General features: G+C 35.2%; 1 protein-coding gene across 3 annotated transcripts in view; it reads left to right on the forward strand.

The window, feature by feature from the left end:
- Positions 1 to 20,338, forward strand: part of KIAA0825 (KIAA0825 ortholog) — a 426,841-nt gene that overhangs the window by 43,694 nt on the left and 362,809 nt on the right. For all 3 annotated transcript variants that reach the window (XM_045999247.1, XM_045999248.1, XM_045999249.1), the window contains one exon: positions 13,806 to 13,937. In XM_045999247.1, coding sequence (XP_045855203.1) covers positions 13,807 to 13,937 — 131 coding nt within the window. In that variant the 5' untranslated portion in view covers position 13,806. The remainder of the gene's footprint in view (positions 1 to 13,805; positions 13,938 to 20,338) is intronic.

The following is a 20,338-nucleotide window of genomic DNA, read 5'->3' on the forward strand; positions in this document are numbered from 1 at the left end:
AATGTTACCATTCAAAAATGAGATTTACTAAACCTGAAGTGCAATTTGGAAAAATATAAAAATAATATAATCATAAAAAAGTACTTTCCTCAGAAAAATATCTTTGACAGATACAACTAAGAAATTGTTTAAAGTGTGTGAAAATGAGGGATGCCTGGGTGGCTCAATCAACTAAGCATCCAATTCTTGATTTCCACTGAGGTTATGATATTATGATCTCAGGCTAATGAGATCAAAACCCAAGTCTGGCTCCTTGCTCAGCCAAGAGTCTACTTGAGATTGTCTCTCTCTCTCCCTCTCTCCCCTCCCCCCCAGCATGTGTGCTCTCTCTTTCTCTAAAATAAATAAATATTTTTAAAAAGTATATGAAAATGAATCTGTGTATACTTTTAATATTGAAAGAATATAGGCTTTTTACTTTAGTGAGCACAGCTATAAGAATTTTTTGAAAGTATGTTATTTTTGAAAATTGTTTTTAAATATTATGTAGGTCCACAGATAAAATAAAACCATTTAACTGGTGAGTAAGATTTGAAAAAACGATATAATTTTAGTTATTCTCACTAACTGTTTTATTCTAAAACACATCCTGGTTTGGGTGATCACCTCTACAAATTAATTCCTTCTTCTGATTTTTCTTTCTCTTAAGAATATGACTTTTCTCCCAGTCTTGTAGACTTAAAATCTTGCTGTGAACACTGACTCCTGTCTCTGTTTTACAAAGATCTGTCTAGTGGTGGGATAGAAAAGGAAGTAGAAGGAGATGATGGAGTTTGAAACTACACAGGAGCAGTAGGAAATGGATGATATGAGAGATTACAGAAAAGACTGATCATTTGGCTGCACACTTAGTGAGAGAGTTAGAATGTGGAAGATGACTCCCGCTCAGTGACGTGAATACCTGAGTTGATAGTGGTGCTGTCATAGGGACCTCAAGGAAGAAAGGAAGTTTCAGAGGGCAGATGATAAGATTTTCTGGGGTCGGGGCGCCTGGGTGGCTCAGTGGGTTAAAGCCTCTGCCTCTCACTCGGGTCATGATCCCAGGGTCCTGGGATCAAGCCCCGCATCGGGCTCTCTGCTGGGCAGGGAGCCTGCTTCCTCCTCTCTCTCTGTGCCTGCCTCTCTCCCTACTTGTGATCTCTATCTGTCAAATAAATAAATAAAATCTTGAAAAAAAAAAAAAAAAGATTTTCTGGGGTCATGTTGAGTTTGAGGTACCTGTGGAACATCCAAGAGAGTTACCCAGTATGGAGTTGGATGGTTAGAACAGCTGCTCCAGCATATACATTGTGGCAGAAGACATGGATGTGGATTAATCTGTCCAGTACAAAGACCAACAGGAAGAGAAAGAGAGAGGAGCTGGTAAAGAAAACAGCTGTGTTGTCCAAGATAGAGTTGGGGAAGAAACAGAGCTCTAATAATCAGTGGATTAGCTGTAGGAGGAATTTGGGCCTTGCTAAGACAGGAAAAGTTCCCAGAAATAGTTTACCATTTGAAACTTTTAGACCTAAATTTAATAAACTTCTAAGATATAAGTCTTTCATATAATTGCATACTGTAACTTTTATTCTAATACTTTTCTACAAACTCAGTATCTTTATTTTTACTGTGACTTTCTTTAAAGTTTTATTTTGTACAAGGACATGTTGATTAGTTTAGAGTGGACTTCTTAATGTCTTGCCAAGAACATCAGTTTTATTAAATCATTTGATACATAGACCTGTTCTAGAAATTTAAACATTCACTGAGTCAGCCCAAAACAATTTTAAAAATCTCCTTTTATTTTATTCTTAGAACCTGTTTTTCACTGTTATCCATAGACAAAATTTTAACTTACTTACATTTTATTTTTACTTACTAGCTTTTTGTTTTTAAAATCATATCAAGATTATATTCTTGGGGTGCCTGTCGGGCTCTGTCAGTGAAACGCATGATGCTTGATCTCACAGTTGTGAGTTCAACCCTCACATTGGGTATGGAGCCTACTATAAAAAAAAAATTGTATTCTGTATGTATACACTTTATTTAGTGATTAAACCATCTAAGTAGTTTTCCTCCTGTAATATATGCCACATTATATCTTACATGTTCATTTTGATCCTTCAGCTTTGGTATATGATTTTTCTTTTAGTAGAAAAATGCTGGGTTCTTTCATCACAATTACAGTCATTGGTCTGATAATCCTGTGAGTCAATCTACACAAAACAAGAAACTCACATCAAACTCCTGGCAGGTTTAGTTAAAATTAAAATGCATGCTCAACTGTAGAGATTGTCAAGTGTGGAAATAATATTTGTCCAGCTGGACAGCTTTCTTTTGTAGTTGCTAAATGAAAGTTGAGATTCTGTCTGCTCTTTGAAAGCTTCTGTGTCATAAAGGTAATTTGGACTGTTTGTGGTTTGACAGGGATTATTAAAATCAGATGAACTGAAGGGAAGCAAGTGTGAGAAAGCAAAATTGACACTGACACTCTCTATTATTTGCAGCTTGGATCATGATGACTATGTTGATATGATAGATTCACTGTTGAGATATGTTAAGCAGCAAATAAAGTAAAAAGCAAGTATAGTGATGGATTTTCAGATTTAACATATAGAAATCCTATATTTATTTTCACTGATTGCTTTTTAAATAGATTTTCAGGTCCTTCGATATGAATTTGCTTTAACCGACAACAAATTTTTTATTAAACTATAGAATTAAAAAAACTACTGCAAAGACAATAAAACAGAAGATTAAATATTAGAGAAATAGATCACATGATTAAAATAATAGAATTTTAAAATTAGAAGGGTCCCTAAAGATAATTTTGATCTAATTTCCTTTTTTTTTTTTGTAGATGGAAACTGGGAAAATATCACATTTAAATATTATTTGATAGCTTAAATGTTGAATCTTGATTTTTCACTAGTATATTTTCTTACCTCTTCACAATTTTTTAAAAAATGGCTTAAATTGTTGAGAAGCATTTAAAAATGGTTTAAGCCACCATGGTAGGCAACTTTTTTGTTTAAAGATCATAAACAAATGATGTTATACTTATATGTGGCCTATAAATAATACTATGGACACTGATGAAGCAAATACCTCCCATAAATATAATTTTCTACTGAAAATGTCCTTAGTAGGGGGAGTTACAGCTAGGATGCTATTTCAAGTTGTTAATCAAGGACTATTATGGCAGAAAAATATATTTAAATATGAAGAACTATATATGTAAACAAAGTAAAAAGCCTGGAGTTGCTTTACGCACTGTGGAAACCTTCAGTGGTATTTAAGCCGGGTAGTGAAATGATCTAGTTTGGTTCATAAGACAAAAAGTTCAATGCTGATATGCAAGTTGGACACAAACTCGGTGTGCTACAGTTCAGTTTAATTCAATTCTGACACTATCTGTAGTTAGCACAGACCCCACAAGTTAATGGCTCTGTCCCACAAGACTGCCCCTACATTACATGAGAGCCTCAGATGGCATCTCCAGGGGATGCCTACTTGCCCCCGCTGACTACAGATTTGAGGGTCCCACAGCCCTCTACTCAGGTTCAGTAAGTCATTAGAATGACTCACAGAACTCAAGAAAGTGCTATAGTTCTGGTTACAATATTTTTAGAAAGGATACACTCAGGAAGGGCCAAATGGAAGAGATTCTTAGACAAAGTGAGGTGGGAGGTAGGGGGAGACAAGGAGCAATAACCAAATATGTATTATTGATTAAACCACAAGGTGTGAGTCTTGGATGCCAGATACGAGGTTTTTTTCCTTTTTTTTTTCAGCAAGAAATAATGTCAGATTTAAGATACTGGATCCACACAGAGGAAGAAATCAAATTTGAGAGCATTTGGTTACCATTTAATATATTAGGGAAGAGAAAGGGTCAAAGAATTTGGTGATCATTTAAGACAGAAGTCAGAAAACTTTTTCTCTTAAGGGCCAGATAGTAAGTATTTTAGGGTTTATGGACTGCCTTTGGCCATGGTGGCATATTCTTTCTGTTTCTTTTTAATTTTACAACCCTTTAGAAATGTAAAGACCATTCATAGTTTGCTGGCCATAGAAAACACAGACGGTGCTATACTCAACTGACACCTGATTGAAGTTAGTAAGGCAAGGAAGAGGAGAGAGAGAAGGGGAGGCAGTGACCCTGTAATATAGGAAGAGAAACCAGTTTACAGAAAAGATTTTATATTAAATTTTGGACTTGTTGCATTCAAAGGACCTCTGAAACAGCAATATGCCTCACAAATGTTTGGAATTATGTGTTGAGGTTTTGGAGAAAGAACTAGGTTAGTGATATAGACTTTAAATTTTCAGCATAGGGAAAATAGACGGATGAGTTTAATCAATTAAAAAAAATGTAGAATAAGAAGATTCCAGGCTGAATTGGACTGGAAGAGAAAGGGAGGAAAACTGTCTGTATTTTTTTTTTCCCAAGTCAGACAAGGGGAATAAGGATATATGGGAAGACTACAGCCTGAGAGATAATAGGAATAGATTTTTTGAGATTTGAGGAGGACAGAATCCAAATAAATAAAAGTAAAACAGAATATCTAAAAATTAAAATACTTTAGAAAAAAACAAAATCTACTCTGGCAAAATTAAAAAGAAACAGTAGCTTTGAAAGAAGAATGTTTAGGGAAAGTAGTTAAAATGAGAAACAGATTCTAGAGAGAACTCTGTGAATATCACGCAGAACTAGTCTGGTTAATTTAAGCAAAGAAAAAAACAGTGGCTCTTGTTCAGTGGAATAGGAAGAAGATTTATTGTGTGTCTCTGACAGAATCAAACCAAAAAAAACCCCAAAACAACTATGTGAATTTTTAATCTCAGAAGGAAAAGAAGTGGGCGATTATAGGCCCTCAGGAAAAAATCCATTTACTTTCCCTTGGGAGGCTGGATTTAACTTGGTTGGTATACCACTAAGTGGTTCCCTGTTCCACCCTTCATTCTAAATTTCAGGATTTCTTTGCATCTGATGGTTCAGTTTGGGTCAGATGTCTAATCTTGGATAATTAGTTATGACAGGAAAGCTGGATCCTCTAGCATAGAAATTGACCACCATTATATATCCCTGAATTGCCTATCAGATTATAAAGAAAACTTGAGCTGGACAGCTACCTAAATTGGGAACTCCTACCAGGAGCCTGTGAATTCATGTGTAAGGGACAAGAAAGGTACTACGAAGCCGTAATATTTAGGAAGATTGGCAAGAGAGGAATGTCAAGGAAGGAGTAGCTGTCTGTACCAAATAGTGCAGAGATTAAGTATGACAGGAATGGAAAAATATTTTGTCACTTTCAGTGCAAGGATAGAGGAAGAAAGCAGATTGCTCTGAATTGAAAAGTGAATAAGAGAGGAGATAAAAGATGAAGAAATATGGACTACTGTTTGCAGATGCTGGGCTATGAATAGAAGGAGGTTCTAGGGAAGGTTTTGTTGGTTTCTAAAAAGCGAGAAACGAAAATGTTTACAGGCAGATGAAAGGGATATTGATGACACAGGACTAGTTAGTGAATATACTAGTAATACTATTAATATTATTAACAGCATTTTAGGAGAAATTCTTAAATCCTTGAAATATACTTTAAGACCTACATTCTTTTGAAGAACCAATTTAAATACAAAGTATATACTAAGTTTAAATCATTCTTACCTAGTTATTCAAAGAAAATTCCTTAAAAATGTAATCAATACATCTTATAAGCTGTATTTATTATTCCTAGTTGATACACAATACAGTTCCTTTTTAGAAGTACTCCATAACTTAAACTTTCTACTGTAATACTTTCCAAATTAATAAGGTTTTTACTCTGCCTGGAAGTTCATTAGTTGATCTTTAACCCCATGATTTGTGACTATCTTTAGGTCTAATCTAAAAATATATAATAATTTTATGACTTTTAAGTGATGTGAAATGTGTGAGTGCTAAGTTATAAAAGAATGTGGAAATTAAAATTTGGTTTCATATTATCTTGGTTTCACTGTTGGATTAAAGCAAGAGATGGCTAGGATTGCATATTAAAGGTTATAGAGTTAATAAAAATATCTTCTAGAAAGAGAAGTGCATTGAAAAATAAAGAGTGTCAGGTTTGTGGGTAAAACATATGACAATTAATTCTGTTTGCTTGTCAAGCTACAATAAGTGTATTCTGACTGATCCTGTCAATTTCTACCTCATACATACACATATTTAAATTACTTATAGAGGAGTTACAAAGGGGATTTTAATAGCCATAATATGTTAATATGCTTACTTATTGGATGTATAGTAACAGTCCCACTCATACAACTAAAATAGTCAGAATTTCCACAATTATTAATAGAAAGCACACCAATCTGTGGTAGGAATCCTAATACATAGATGAGAGTTGAGAAAATAAAGAAAAGAATATCAAGTTCTATATTTCCTAATATAAGACTTTAATGCATAAGGTATTTTAAGTGACTATCAACAAATTGAGATCCGTTTGGGTTGTTTCTCAGTCTTTGGAGAGGCTAAAATATTAAAATTTCAACTTTTAGTAATTGATGAAAAGAAATAAATTTCTGGTGACTTTGAAATATCACAGGGGGAAGATACTGCCTTAAAAAATTATTTTTGGAAATTGGTTTCATAATGAAGGAAATTTATAATGGTCCTAGGGAAAGCTGTCAAATACATATGGCGGAAAGCTGTAAAATAATGATTTTTTTAAAAAGTACAAGTCTATACAGGGGGCGGTTTATAGCATTGGGATTAAGGACACCCTTTGAAACAGATGGAATCCCAGCTTTGCTGCTTCCAATGCAAGTAATCTTGGGCAACTCAAAGAAACCTCTTTGTGCCCCCGTTTGTACATCTTTCATGTGGAGAATATAATAGTACCTATCCCATAGAATCATGGTAAGAATTAAAAGTTTTCTTACATATAAAGTACTTAGAACAGTTATGGTCCATAAAAATCCTATGTAAAAGTTAGCTGTAATTATCATTAAAATCACTATTTAGCCACCATACCTTTAATCCATTTCTCAATAAACGAATACACTGATTAAATTTTCAAGACTTAGGGAAAGTTAAGATACTGATTTTTAGCAAAGTTATAATATTTATGATATTGGCAGGACTTTGTGAATGATCCAGAACTACTTTGTGACTAGGTATGGATGGAAAAGTAAAAATGAGCCAGACTAGAGGGAAAAAAACTGGACAAAATTTGTTTTCAATCTGCTTTTTTTTTTCTTCAAACCAGCAACTCAAATCAAACCAGCAATAATAATACAAAGAATTAAAAAAAAATACAAAAAATAATAGGTCAGGGATACGTGATGTCTGTGAAGGTGTGATTCCCTAATGTCATCCTGTTCCTTGTGGAGGCATAATAACCAAAGTCAGTTGGTCTTATACATCTTTTGTTGAGTGAAAAGCATGCCAAGTTAAGGGAGCTCGGAAACACGGGCTAGCTGCTTTTTAGAATACTGTAGAAATCTGGGGGGTTAGGGTGAAACATCAGTATGGGCATCTACCTAGTACTTGCTGCCTCACATTTCCTCTTTTCACATCTTATTTCTTGCTAAGCTATAGACTCAATGTAAGCTTTTCATGTAACAGTCCAGGGGAAGGGAAAAGGAAATAATTAAAATTTGCTCTGAGTGCATGACACAGGAAGAATGATGGTATTAATGATTGAAATAGTCCATTGGAAGAGTTAATTTGGCGGGGGGGGGGGGGTTCAGCAATATGTCCTCCTCCTACCATTCCTTATAGAATACAGCCAATTTATAGCTAGAAGAAACCTCAGAGCCTAATAAATCCATCCATCTCATTTTATAAATGAGTAATGTGAGCTCTGTACCTCTTGAGAGATCAAGTGATTTAAAGTCACATTAACAGAGTTAGGATCAGAACTCAAATCTATTGATTCTTGATTCAGCGGTGTTTAGAGTTAAATGTGTTTTAGTATCGTGGAACATTTTGAAACTTGTTTAGTTAAATGTGGAACATAAATTTTTAATTAATTAGAACATTTCCTTACCATGCTCATTAAAAGTATTTATTTAGGCTAGACAGTAGGACTTCAGGTAAACTAGAGCTGGTGGACAGATTAAGTCCACAGTTTGTGCATAGGTCTGAAAAGGCATGTGACCTTCCTTTCTGGGCTTTTCCACGAAGAAGAAGTCACGTGATCCTAATGTGTCCCCTTTACTAATTCATTTGCAGTATAGATTTTTTCCCAATGGTTGGTTTATCTTTTTTCACTTTTTCTAAGTGTGTAGATTAAGAGAAAGCATACATTTTGTTGGTTATAAGAAACATGGCACTCTGGATATTTATTATTGAAGACACAGGAAAAAAAAAGATAAAATGAAGATTCTAATCATTATATGTGTTTAAATAATGAAAAAGAGACCCTAGATTAGAAAGGTACCATTTTAAAATATGTTAAAAGACAAGTGATATTCCAAAATTACTTTTGTGGGCTTTCTTTTGATCACATGAGGTTTGACTTTTTTTTATTGCTTTATTTTAATGTTTTCTGGCTGTGCTTATAATATGTACATATTTTATTATAGTCACTGTTCTTAGGAATTTATAACTCAACTGTTATTATTGCCTGTGGCTGAAACTTGATCTACAGATGTTTGGCTTAGATAGAATTCTTCAAACATTACTCATTTTTAAAAGGCAATAATTAATATTAGATTAGCTATTAATACTTGTTTGAAATATTAAGCACTTTTTAAAATCTTATATTAAAAATGGTCAGAAACATTACAGGAGAATGAATATTTTAAAATAGTACTGTGGAATGACAATTTCAAAAACAAAGTTACTGTACTTTAAAAAGTTTCAACTCCCATTTTTGGCTGATCATGGATTAGGGTAAGAGACTTCATTCATTATGACAATAGGATAATAGTAGTATAGAAACATAAACAGAATGTGAGGCTCAATCTTGACCCACAACTCCACAGCCACTTCCTTCCCCCGCTCCAAATTTTCTGAAGGTTTTTCTGCATTTCCGACGTACCACTGAGATAATTGTCAAGTTACATTAGTCCCTTAATTATTCACTTTTTGTTGTGACGGTCATACTTATTTTTACTTATAGAATAACAGTGCTCTTTCTACTGGCTCCTTTGCTTATTGCCTTATTTTTCTTTACTGCCTCTAGTCCTTTAGAGGAGAGACTATCCAATCTACTTCTTCTCCTTCTTCCTCCCTGCCCCCTTCATGATGCCCAGGCACAGTGTCACACCGTGGGCCCATGGAGTGCATGGAAGGACGTGAGAGGACTAGTGCCTGTAGTCATACCCATTCAGTATGTGCTTTTTGTCACCACAGTCCTGCAGGGATCACTGCCATTCTGTTCTATCACTCAAGTTTGAACTTTTACGTTCAAACTTGAGCATTACCACAGCCTACTTTCCTCTTTTAATTTATTTTTCTTGTTGGTCCTGTGACTCTTTCTTCATTCTGGTTAATTTCCTCATCCTATTCTATTTTGCCCATGAAGTTTTCTCTTATCCTATCACACAGAATTTTAAACCTGCTGCCTCTTTACCTCTTTACTTTTCTATTGTCCTTCATCACCTTAGAACGGTATCTTAAATACAGAAACATCACAGGTGGATGCTAGTCATGTGAAAGCTCTGAACCATCCTCATTCTGGTACCTGTTGTTGTCAAATGGCATTCCCTTAATGTTTTCATTATATTTATTGATTAACTTCTCTACTGAGGTTAGATAGAGAAAATCACACAACTGTATATATTGGATATCCTTCAAAATCATGTCCTGAACCCCATCTGAATGCTCAACATGTTTCAGTCCATTATTGTTTTTACTCCAGAACTCATTTCAATGAAAGGTATAACACACATTTAATACCACAATAACACAGAAGAACAGATTTCTTTTAACAGCATTTGCAAGCACAAAACCCACAAAATAATATGAAAAGTTTGGTGAAATATTCACAGTCAAGAGGTATTTAGGAATTATGTGAGTTTTGAGTTAGATTTTGAGAGGAATGATAAACTGAAATTGGCAAGAGAGGTTTTAAGATTGGAAGATGTTTCAAATGAAGACAAAATGTAAAATAAGAGATTAAAAGCCCCTTGAGAGAGGGCAGAATTCCTTCTTTAAGTATTTTTCCTAATTACATATTCAAAAAAAGAAAACCACATGTCCAAAAAGGTGTCACTCAGACCAAGTTCCCAAACTGGGGTTTAATATCCAATCTAATTGCAGTTTCAACTTCCATCAGAAATGTGGCCTTAACTGGTCAATCAGGAAGCTTTTCTTTCCATCAGTGCCAATAAGTCCTGTCACCTGTGTCCTCTCCATCCTGTAAATAAAGAGGAGGTAATCTGCATGATAAAACCCCTTGCTATTTCCCCTAGAAAACAGCCTGGTCTGGAACAGCCCTTTTCTTTTACTAATTACTGTTATGCCCCTACCCTGTTCAATAAAATCCTTTCATTTTGTACAACTCCTGGGAATGCTTCTCTATTTGCTAGATGTGGTGCTGCTGAGTCATCATTTAGCAAAGTGAATTAGATCTTCAAATTCACGTGGTTGAATTTTACTTTTTAACATGCAAAAGTAAGTACTTACTGCCAAAATATAGGAAAATGCTAAGTATAAAGAAGAAAATAAATATAAACTGTAGTCTAAATATCGAGGGATAACCATTTTAACATTTTGGTTAATATTTCTACAAAACTGTGTTTTGTATGCAGTAAGTGATTCATTTCTCAAGATACCAGACACCCTTAAATTTTAAAACCAAATAGATTCATTCAAATTCTACTCTTAACACTAGATAGCTGCTATGAAACATGTGCATGTTAGTTAATCTCTGGGCTCACATTCCTTCCCTTATCAATGAGGATAATAACTATTTTATAGAGTTATTATGAGGATTAAGGAAGATGATGTATATTAGTTTGTACATAGTGGATACATAATCAATCATATTGCTATTTTGCTCTTATATTTAAGCTGACTTCTATACCTTTTTTCTTGTTTTGAATATGTAGAATTTGAACTAATGGGGCTTTATAGTATTGACAAATTAAGACAAGTCTGAACAGAGTATTGATATGCAACTGGTTTTATTAGAGAGGCTAGCTACAAAGTGTTTACTAAGTTTGAATTTCCTACAAAGCCCTCAGCCAGTCAAATTTTTTCATAACAAAAGTGAGGTTTTACTTTCTTATAACAATTGTTGAATTGCTCATCATCTGAACTACCCCAAGAGATTAAAAAAATATGCAAATACAGAAGCTGAACTCATTATTAGTAATAATGACCATTGGATTTAGTATAAAGAAAATATTATGATAATAGCTGTAAATAGTTGAGCTGCTAGGGAGACAAGAGGATCTCAGACTCATTGGTTATATGTAAGTATTGAAGTTTTGGTGACCTAAAGATGTAGAACTTCTTTTATTATTATTATTTATTTTCTCACCATAGCGCATACTGTCCCCAGTGTCCATCACCCAGCCATCCCATCCCTCTCGCCCCCTCCCTCTAGCAACCCTCAGTTTGTTTCCTGTGATTAAGAGTCTCTTATGGCTTGCCTCCCCCTCTGGTTTCATCTTGTTTTGTTTTTCCCTCCCTTTCCCTATGATCCTTTGGCTTCTCAAATTTCTCATATCAGTGAGATCATATGATAATTTCCTTTCTCTGATTGACTTATTTTGCTTAGCATAGTACCCTCCAGTTCCATCCATGTTGTTGCAAATGGCAAGATTTTGTTTTTTGATGGCTGCATAGTATTTATGTTTATATAAATACTATCTATCTATATATATGTATCTATAATATCTATATGTGTGTATATATATATATATATCACATCTTTACCCACTCAAGATGTAGAACTTCTGATGTATATACAGTATTCTACCATTTAGCTTACAATTTTTTGGCTATTTTTTAGCCTGTTTTCAAATTAGTATTTATTATGACACATTATAAGTAATTATTTGTTCACAACGAGATAGTACACCTTGTACTGCAAAATATTTTGAAAGGGTGATCTAAGTGTAGGATGATCTAAGTGTATGAAAATTTTGACAGTTTATTTTTGTGATTATTCTGTAAAATTTTTAGAACTAATTGAGTTTATAAATGAAAAACCTTGTGATGCCATAGGCTTTTATATTAAAATGTTTTGGTTGGATATTTTCCTTGTAAAATAAAATCTCTAAAAAAATTAAATAAAAAAAAAGCTTTACCCCAAGGCTATTTCATTGAAGTTCCAGATGATGCCTATGAGAAATCTTCAGCTATTTCATTATAGGATAATAAATTAGCTGAATTTGTTGTAATTAAATAATTGAAGATGAGGAAGCCCATAAATGTTGTAGCTAGCCTCTGTAAAATTTTTTAGATAATTTTCCAGGTATTTTTGTATTTATTCAACTAAAACCACATCCTCTTGGCCTTTATCTTGTTAATATTTATTCCATGTATATTTTTAATGATGTTATGTTTAAATTTCTCATTCATTTATACAACCAGTCATTACATAATTTATAAGAAGTATTTTATGTCCAAAAATAACATATTCCTAAGTAAAATGGTTCACATTCTGACCCATCTCCATTATTTTTAGTCTGTCCCATTGCCCTGCTCTACTTGTGCTCATAGTACTTCTTACCATGTGATCTTTTATAAAGTATATCTGTTTATGTGCTCTTTTTTTTTTTTAAAGATTTTATTTATTCATTTGACAGACAGAGATCACAAGTAGGCAGAGAAGCAGGCAGAGAGAGAGCGGGAGAGGCAGGCTCCCTGCCGAGCAGAGAGCCCAATGTGGCCTGATCCCAGGACCAGGACCCCAGGACCAGGACCCAGCCAAAGGCAGAGGCTTTTTAACCCACTGAGCCACCCAGGCGCCCCTGCTTATGTGCTCTTAAAACAGATTAAAAACTCCATGAAGGCAGGGGCTTTGACTTATTGCAACTCTATCCTGGCTTCAGCAGCAGTACCTTTTATATATCAAACATTCAAGAGTATATATGGACTGACTGAATGAATGATCTCATAGTGGAAAAATGCATCTCTCTCTGGGAAGAGTGGTATATGTAAGTTTTAGTTATAGTTATTTAGGTTGGCAGGGGTGATAGAGGAACTCAAGGAAAATTTTGCCCTCTTCACACACAAACAGGGCTAGGGGATGACACTTAGAATTCCGAGGTTAGGACTTTGGGTCAGTCATATTTGATAAGAGTAGAGGGAAGAAGTTGAATTCTGCTGCCACCATAGAATTCATGACCACTCATAGTGGTCTAGGAGGCTTTATGATTTCCTTTGGAGCTCTTGGTTACAGTGAGAAGCAGCAGGATGCTTAAGCACTCTGAGGGGTGCTGTTTTGTACAGCTTTCAAACCATAGAGGGGTATGAAAATTAGGTCACACCTCATGAAAATTAAATAACCAAACATTCTGCCTAGTTTAATAGTACCCTAGTTTTCCTACTGCTATATTTTTTACCTATAAGTAGAAATTTCTTTTTTTTTTAAAGATTTTATTTATTTATTTGACAGATCACAAGTAGGCAGAGAGACAGGCAGAGAGAGAAAAGGGAGGAAGCAGGCTCCCTGCCAAGCAAAGAGCCCGACGCGGGGCTCGATCCCAGGACGCTGGGATCATGACCTGAGCTGAAGGCAGAGGCTTTAACCCACTGAGCCACCTAGGCGCCCCTATAAGTAGAAATTTCTATTTTGGTTTAGTATCATAACTGGAGGGTTGTTTTTTTCTTTTTTCTTTATTTTAAAGGAACTGACATGTTTTTTATTCTTATTCCTCAGAATGGATTGCGGAGATGAATATTCCTATAATTCTTTTGACCTACATTGTCTGTTAGATTCATTTCCTGGAGACTTGGAGTTTAAGCAGATCTTCAGTGACATTGATGAAAAGATAGAACAAAATGCTGCAAGGTAAATACTGCTAATTACTTAAAATAAGTTGGTTTCATATTTCATTCACACATACTTTTACCTAGTCTAGTTTAGTGTTAGCTACTTTTAGATCATTTTAGGTTTAGTATCATTAATTCTCCTGAAAAAAATTGATTAGACCCCCCCAGAATTAAACATGATTTTTCTTTATCTGATTAATACTTTATTTTTTTTAAGATTTTATTTATTTTTTTGAGAGAAAGAGAGAGAGCATGCGTACATGCGCGCGCGCACACACACACACACACACACACACACACACACAATGGGGTGAGGCAGAGAGAGAAGCAGGGAGCCCCCCTCAATCCCAGAACCCTGGAATCATCACCTGAGCCAAAGGTGGACACTTAACCAACTGCATAGTACTTTTAATAAGACTCAAAACTCTAGGCACTGCTTTCAAATAGGTAAATTAATGTTTATTGAATTTCTATTAATTTCTTAGAGTTTGCCAATATTGATGGCCTGGATTTTCATTAATATGCTTAGAATTATGCATCCTCACTTGAGAGACAAGCACAGAAATTAAAAATTTGAAATTAAGGTGTTAAAATAAAATGGTTTAGTATAAGGCCATGGATTGCTTGAGTTGTTGAAAACAGAACCTGAAAAATATACTATTTTTATGTAACATTTGTCATTGTAAGTCCCTTTTTCACTTGGAAGGCTAGAGACCCCATAGGGAATTGCTATGCAAGGTTAGTCTTCATCACCTGCTCCTAAAGTTAGTGCTACCAAACACTAAGGGTGGCAAGGACAGCTAAGGAGTTTGCCATTAGTGTATGTTTTTTGACAGAAAGGACTTTGTCGGGCGCCTGGGTGGCTCACTTGGTTGAGCGATTGCCTTCGGCTCAGGTCATGATCCCGGACTTCCAGGATCGAGTCCCGCGTCGGGCTCCCAGCTTCTTGGGGAGTCTGCTTCTCCCTCTGACCTCCTCTTTCATGCTCTCTCTCACTCATTCTCTCTCAAATAAATAAATAAAATCTTTAAAAAAAAAAAAAAAAGAAAGGACTTTGTCTTTATATGTCTGTGGATCTTAGAGTCAGTCAAGTCAGTTCACTTATTTGAATCCCTTTAGTTAAATGTTCTAATAAGTCACCTCATGTAGATTATAAATATGCAAACTACAGTAAAAATTTCTAATGTAGAATGATTCATAGCATTTCCTTTTTTAAAATTTAAGGACTAGTTGTATTGAATTGTCAAAGAAACTAAACCAAGCAAGTGAAATGTTCCTGTGATTTCTTTTCCTTATGTTTTATTTAAGAATGCAGTCAATTTTTTGTCATAACAAAGGGCATAAATAACTTAAATTCAAAAGAAAGCATAATGTTGGGGAATTATAATTAAAAACAAAATCTCCCATCCCAGATATTCTCTCCAAAAAGGCAGAAGAGAACAAAAACACTGCTGTTATTCAACAGGCATTAAACTAGGGTGCAGTGCCTATCACAGGCATTCTGCTGAGAGAATGCAAAGACAGAGCTGGGAATCTCACCCCTTTACATAACCCAGTAGGTACAACTCATTACAAACATGTTCTCAAGCTAAGTGATAGGCTTCAAGTGGAGGATTTGGTAGCACATTTCCATGCATAGTTCATATAACTTTACCTGTGTTAAAGGATACCTGTGTTAGCTAATTGGTTTTATCCCGAGAAGAAACACACTTCTCATATCCTTATGACAAGATGTGATTTTTGCAGCTTGGAACAAAGCATGTACTGAAGTTAGGCTCCTATTCTTGGGTAGGAACTCAGAGCCAGGGAACCGTCTCCCTTGGTTGTTTGCATTTTGAAAAGATGGCTTTCAGGTTCTTAGGAAATAGAGTCCTGGCTGAGAAAGCTGATGAAAGGTCTCTCTAGTCTTTCAAGGGACACATTTCATAGAGTTGAAAAATTCTTAAAATTACAGATTTCTAAGATACTTTAAGAAAAAGGAAGAAAGAGAAATCTGTTTCCTTATTTTCAACAGGGAGAATTAAGCCTCTTATTTTGTATTTGCATTTGTATTGCCTATATATATATACATATGTATATGTATATATGCACACACACATGTATGTACATACACATATGTGTGTTTATGTATGTTTTTATAAAGATAGCATATATATGATTTAACATACTATAGCATATGTATTATAATTTATATATAAATAACTATTAAACTTTAGTGAAATTGCATATTTATATAATTTATATATTATATATTAATATATTTTATGGCACAATTCTTAACCCAAAGAAACTTATAAATGAAAGTAACACTAGCTTAAATATATTTATAAGTCATTTATCTAAATTCCAGAAATGGTTATATTAAAACAAATTTTAAATATTTTTTAAGAGGTAACCTGTCTTCATAATAGTATTTAGGGTTTTTCAAAACAAAACAAATCACTGAACTCTGATTCTTTTGTTATAGACTGCTTCGTTTTTATTTGCTAAACCATCTGTAGTTAATTTCCTGCCCTACCTGGTCAATAAGAAATCATGATTAGAAGTAAAACAGTGATTAAAATATTGTATTTTGCATTCATAAGTTGTTATTTAGGTCAAAACTCAGATGTTATTAAAAAGAAAATATGACATGGAATATAAGGATGTAATTTTTAAATTAAAAATATTTTATTGCCCATATATTAAAACAAACCTAGAACATAACCACCTCAAGTGACCATTGATCTTCACAAGGGGTAAAATAAGGGAGTAGTTGTATGTGCTCTATGCTACATTTAGAATAAAGTCTATTTTTCATCAAATTCAATTATGTTTTTATTATACTCTAGAGAATAAACATAATAGTAGAGGGTGTATATATTTTTAAGAATAAAATACTGAATAATAACCATGGTTCAGAAGAATGTAAATCATTTATGCACTCATTTATTGCCTTCTAACAGAATAGCTTTTAGAAAATTGTATGTCATGACGAATCAGTTATGCCACACTTACACTGCAGTAGTTGAATTACCCTTGGCATTTTTGTATTCTAACAGTTCTATTTATCTCTCAGTGGTGTACATTGAATAAGTAATGAACATCTGTATGATATAGGTTTACCAGATACTTCTTAAAGGAAAGAACATTAGTAATTCATTTTTAAATATAGTATTTTTCCTTACCGTTGAATTTTTAAAGTTGTATTTCTAGCAGTGACCCTGGATTCTAAGTGTAAATTCCTTCCCTCTTCTTAATATCATCAGGTTTTATGGGCCATAGGGTCTTTTGCTTCCCCAAAGCAGTGATTCACCACAATGAAGTAGAGTGCCCAGAGGTCAGTGAACCTTCCCTTGCCCTTCAAGAGAAGCTGTCCTTCTCTCAGACCATTTTCCCTTTAACATCGTCATTTCCATTCAAGTCAGAGCTGGGTGACGCTTAGGTCTGACCGTGGAACTCAATGATGGTGAATCATTTACTTCTAATACATATCAGAATTGGTAACAGGAAGGTAAATAACCTGTCAAAGAGGGATACTATGTATGTCGTAGCCACAAACTCAACTTAGTTCAGTAACTGAAAACTGCACGTCATTGAAATGTATTTTGAGCTAAATGGAACTTAATAGTTGAACAAGATACTGAGGTGTATAAGTTTTACTAGGATCACTATATGACATAGGATGATTATCTCTTAATGTTCTGTTAGATAAAATTATATCATTAAAAGTTTATTTTACCTTTCTGTTTTCTAAAGTTTTTTTTTTTTTTTAAGATTTTATGTATTTATTTGAAAAATAGAGCACAAGCTGGGTGGGGAGCAGAGACAGAGGCAGAGGGAGAAGCAGGCTCCACTCTGAGCAGGGAGCCCTATGCAGGGCTTCATCCCAGGAGCCTGGGATCATGACCTGAGCCAAAAGCAGACACTGAACTGACTGTGCCACCCAGGCGCCCCTCTGTTTTCTAAATATTGACAGTCTATGGGTGTCCCTCAAGACCTAAGTTTTCCTGTTACTGGTACAGGATTACTGCCCCCCCCACCTTTTTTAACCTAAAGAAAGAATAGAAAGTGTTATGGATAAGACTTGTCTTAATCCAGGAGATGGGGGCAAGGATGAGAGGCATGAAATTGTCACAGAACATTGGATATATGGTTTCTATAAATTAATCATGCTTATTTACAGAGGATACATATTCCATAGATTACATTTACTTTTCACATAATGCTTATTTTTGTATGTATTTATATATGAAATTGGGGGGGGTTCCACATGATGGCCTAAAGTTATGAATGAAGTAACCAAAAGAAATCTTCAGATAAGCTATCAACTTACAGCGTGTTATGGTAGAACCATGCCAGTGGACACACACATTCACATTAATATATTTTATGGCCATAGCAAATTATATAAAATGAAAATTAGTCATTTCAGACTGAGCAGAGTATGATTATTTCTGGCAGTATTTTGGCACGTTTTTAGTAATAACAAGAGGATACAAATTAAAACTTTTTTTAAAGATTTTATTATTTATTTATTTGACAGAGAGAGATCACAAGTAGGCAGAGAGAGAGGAAGGGAGGCAGTCTCCTTGCTGAGCAGAGAGCCTGATGCGGGGCTGGATCCCAGGACCCTGGGATCATGACCTGAGCCGAAGGCAGAGGCTTTAACCCACTGAGCCACCCAGGGGCCCTGCAAACTAATACTTTTTAAACTTTAGTGTGTGTACTTCTCTTTCGTGTTCTCCATTCTTTTATATTTCATCTGATAGAATTCCTACCTCTTCGAAATTATTGAGCATGACTAGGCTACCAGGAAAGAAATCGGGAAGCTTTCCCCATCTATCCCTGAAACCAAAGTAAGACTTAAATAGGCACTTTGCAGCTTACCCCACCTGGGCCCTCCTCACTGCTCTTGTCCTCCTCAGGATTGATAATGCTTCCAGGCAGACAGACAGCATCCTGGGCCTCAGCAGCTCAGCAGCCTTAGACTTTGCCTGACTCCATTTACATTTTCTACTTTTTAAATGTATGCAGACCTCCCACTGAAGCTTTCTACCTGTAGTCCTGTGATGCATGCAGGTAGAAGTGGAGGTAAGGGAGAAGGTGAGGGGCCATCCCGTGTTTCATGGTGGCCTATGGAGCCACTTTCTTCTCCTCATTTTCTGTCACTACTAGCTCTACAATTTGAATGTCTGTGGTGTTCCTAACTCTTTTCTCCATAGTCCTGTGTTGTGTGCCCTCAATGTCTGCTTTAGGAGACTGAGTAGTAGGGTAAATTTGGGGGCCAGTAGTGCCATTAGATGATTATTAAATGATTGTTTCAACCAATACTTGTAATATAAGTGTTTGACATTATTTTAAAGTGTAATTTTTATTTTTGTGTGTGTTAGCTTCATCCATTCTTGCTCAAATATATATAAGGCAATAACAAATTTTTATTTGAGGATATTTTTAAAGAATATTTTATAATGATCTTTCTGTGGGAAATAAAGGGAAGCAAGTGTCTGCCTGTTTATAAATGTGAATAATAGTATACTAAAAATCCACACCTGGTAAGATTGGGCCAACCATAGTTAGGCCATTGTTTCCCAGGAAGGATGGTAGTTAATTGGCCCTTGGGAAGGATTCACTTTTAAGGTAAAAACCAGGGGTGCCTGGTAAAGCCCTGGCCCAGCTCTGAGAGGAAGAAGGAGATGCTAGGAAGGAAGCAGATACTAAAAGAAAACTGAATGATGGTAATGAGATGCACATGTGTGGCTGGCTCATCTTTCCTCTTACATAGTTAATACCTTGAGATCTAACCCAACCATGCCAGTTTTCCCTGGAAAAGAGCCTCCTTGGGGATTTAGCAGAGACACACTTTGTCTAAAAAGAGTCACCAAGAGGAGCAACTGACTGGCTCAGTCAGAGGAGCGTGCAACTCTTGATCTCGGGGTCATGAGTTTGGGCCCTAAGCTGGGTGTAGAGATGACTTAAATAAATAAACTTAAGTAAAAAAAAAGAGTCACTAGAGGAGCCTGGGTGGCTCAGTGGGTTAAGCCTCTGCCTTTGGCTCAGGTCATAATCCCAGGGTCCTGGGATGGATCGAGCCCCGCATTAAGCTCTCTGCTCAGCAAGAAGACTGCTTCCCTTCCTCTCTCTCTGCCTGCCTCTCTGCCTACTTGTGATCTCTGTCAAATAAATAAATAAATAAAATCTTAAAAAAAAAAAAAAAAGGAGTCACTAACATCATAGCGTTTTCTAATCACAGTCCTAATTCTAGAATGTCATGACTAAGAATATCCTTCTTTGGGATGGTATGGGAGCTGAGGGGTGGGTGGAGGGAATTTGAAAGCTGGGACTATTACTTCCTTCATTTTTACTTTAAAGGCTTGAACCGTTCAACACTGCCTAAACAGTCCTGGCACAGAATAGGTTAAAAGATAGTAAGTGTGTGTT

Source organism: Meles meles, chromosome 3, assembly GCF_922984935.1.
Source record: "Meles meles chromosome 3, mMelMel3.1 paternal haplotype, whole genome shotgun sequence".
Classification (NCBI taxonomy): domain Eukaryota; kingdom Metazoa; phylum Chordata; class Mammalia; order Carnivora; family Mustelidae; genus Meles; species Meles meles.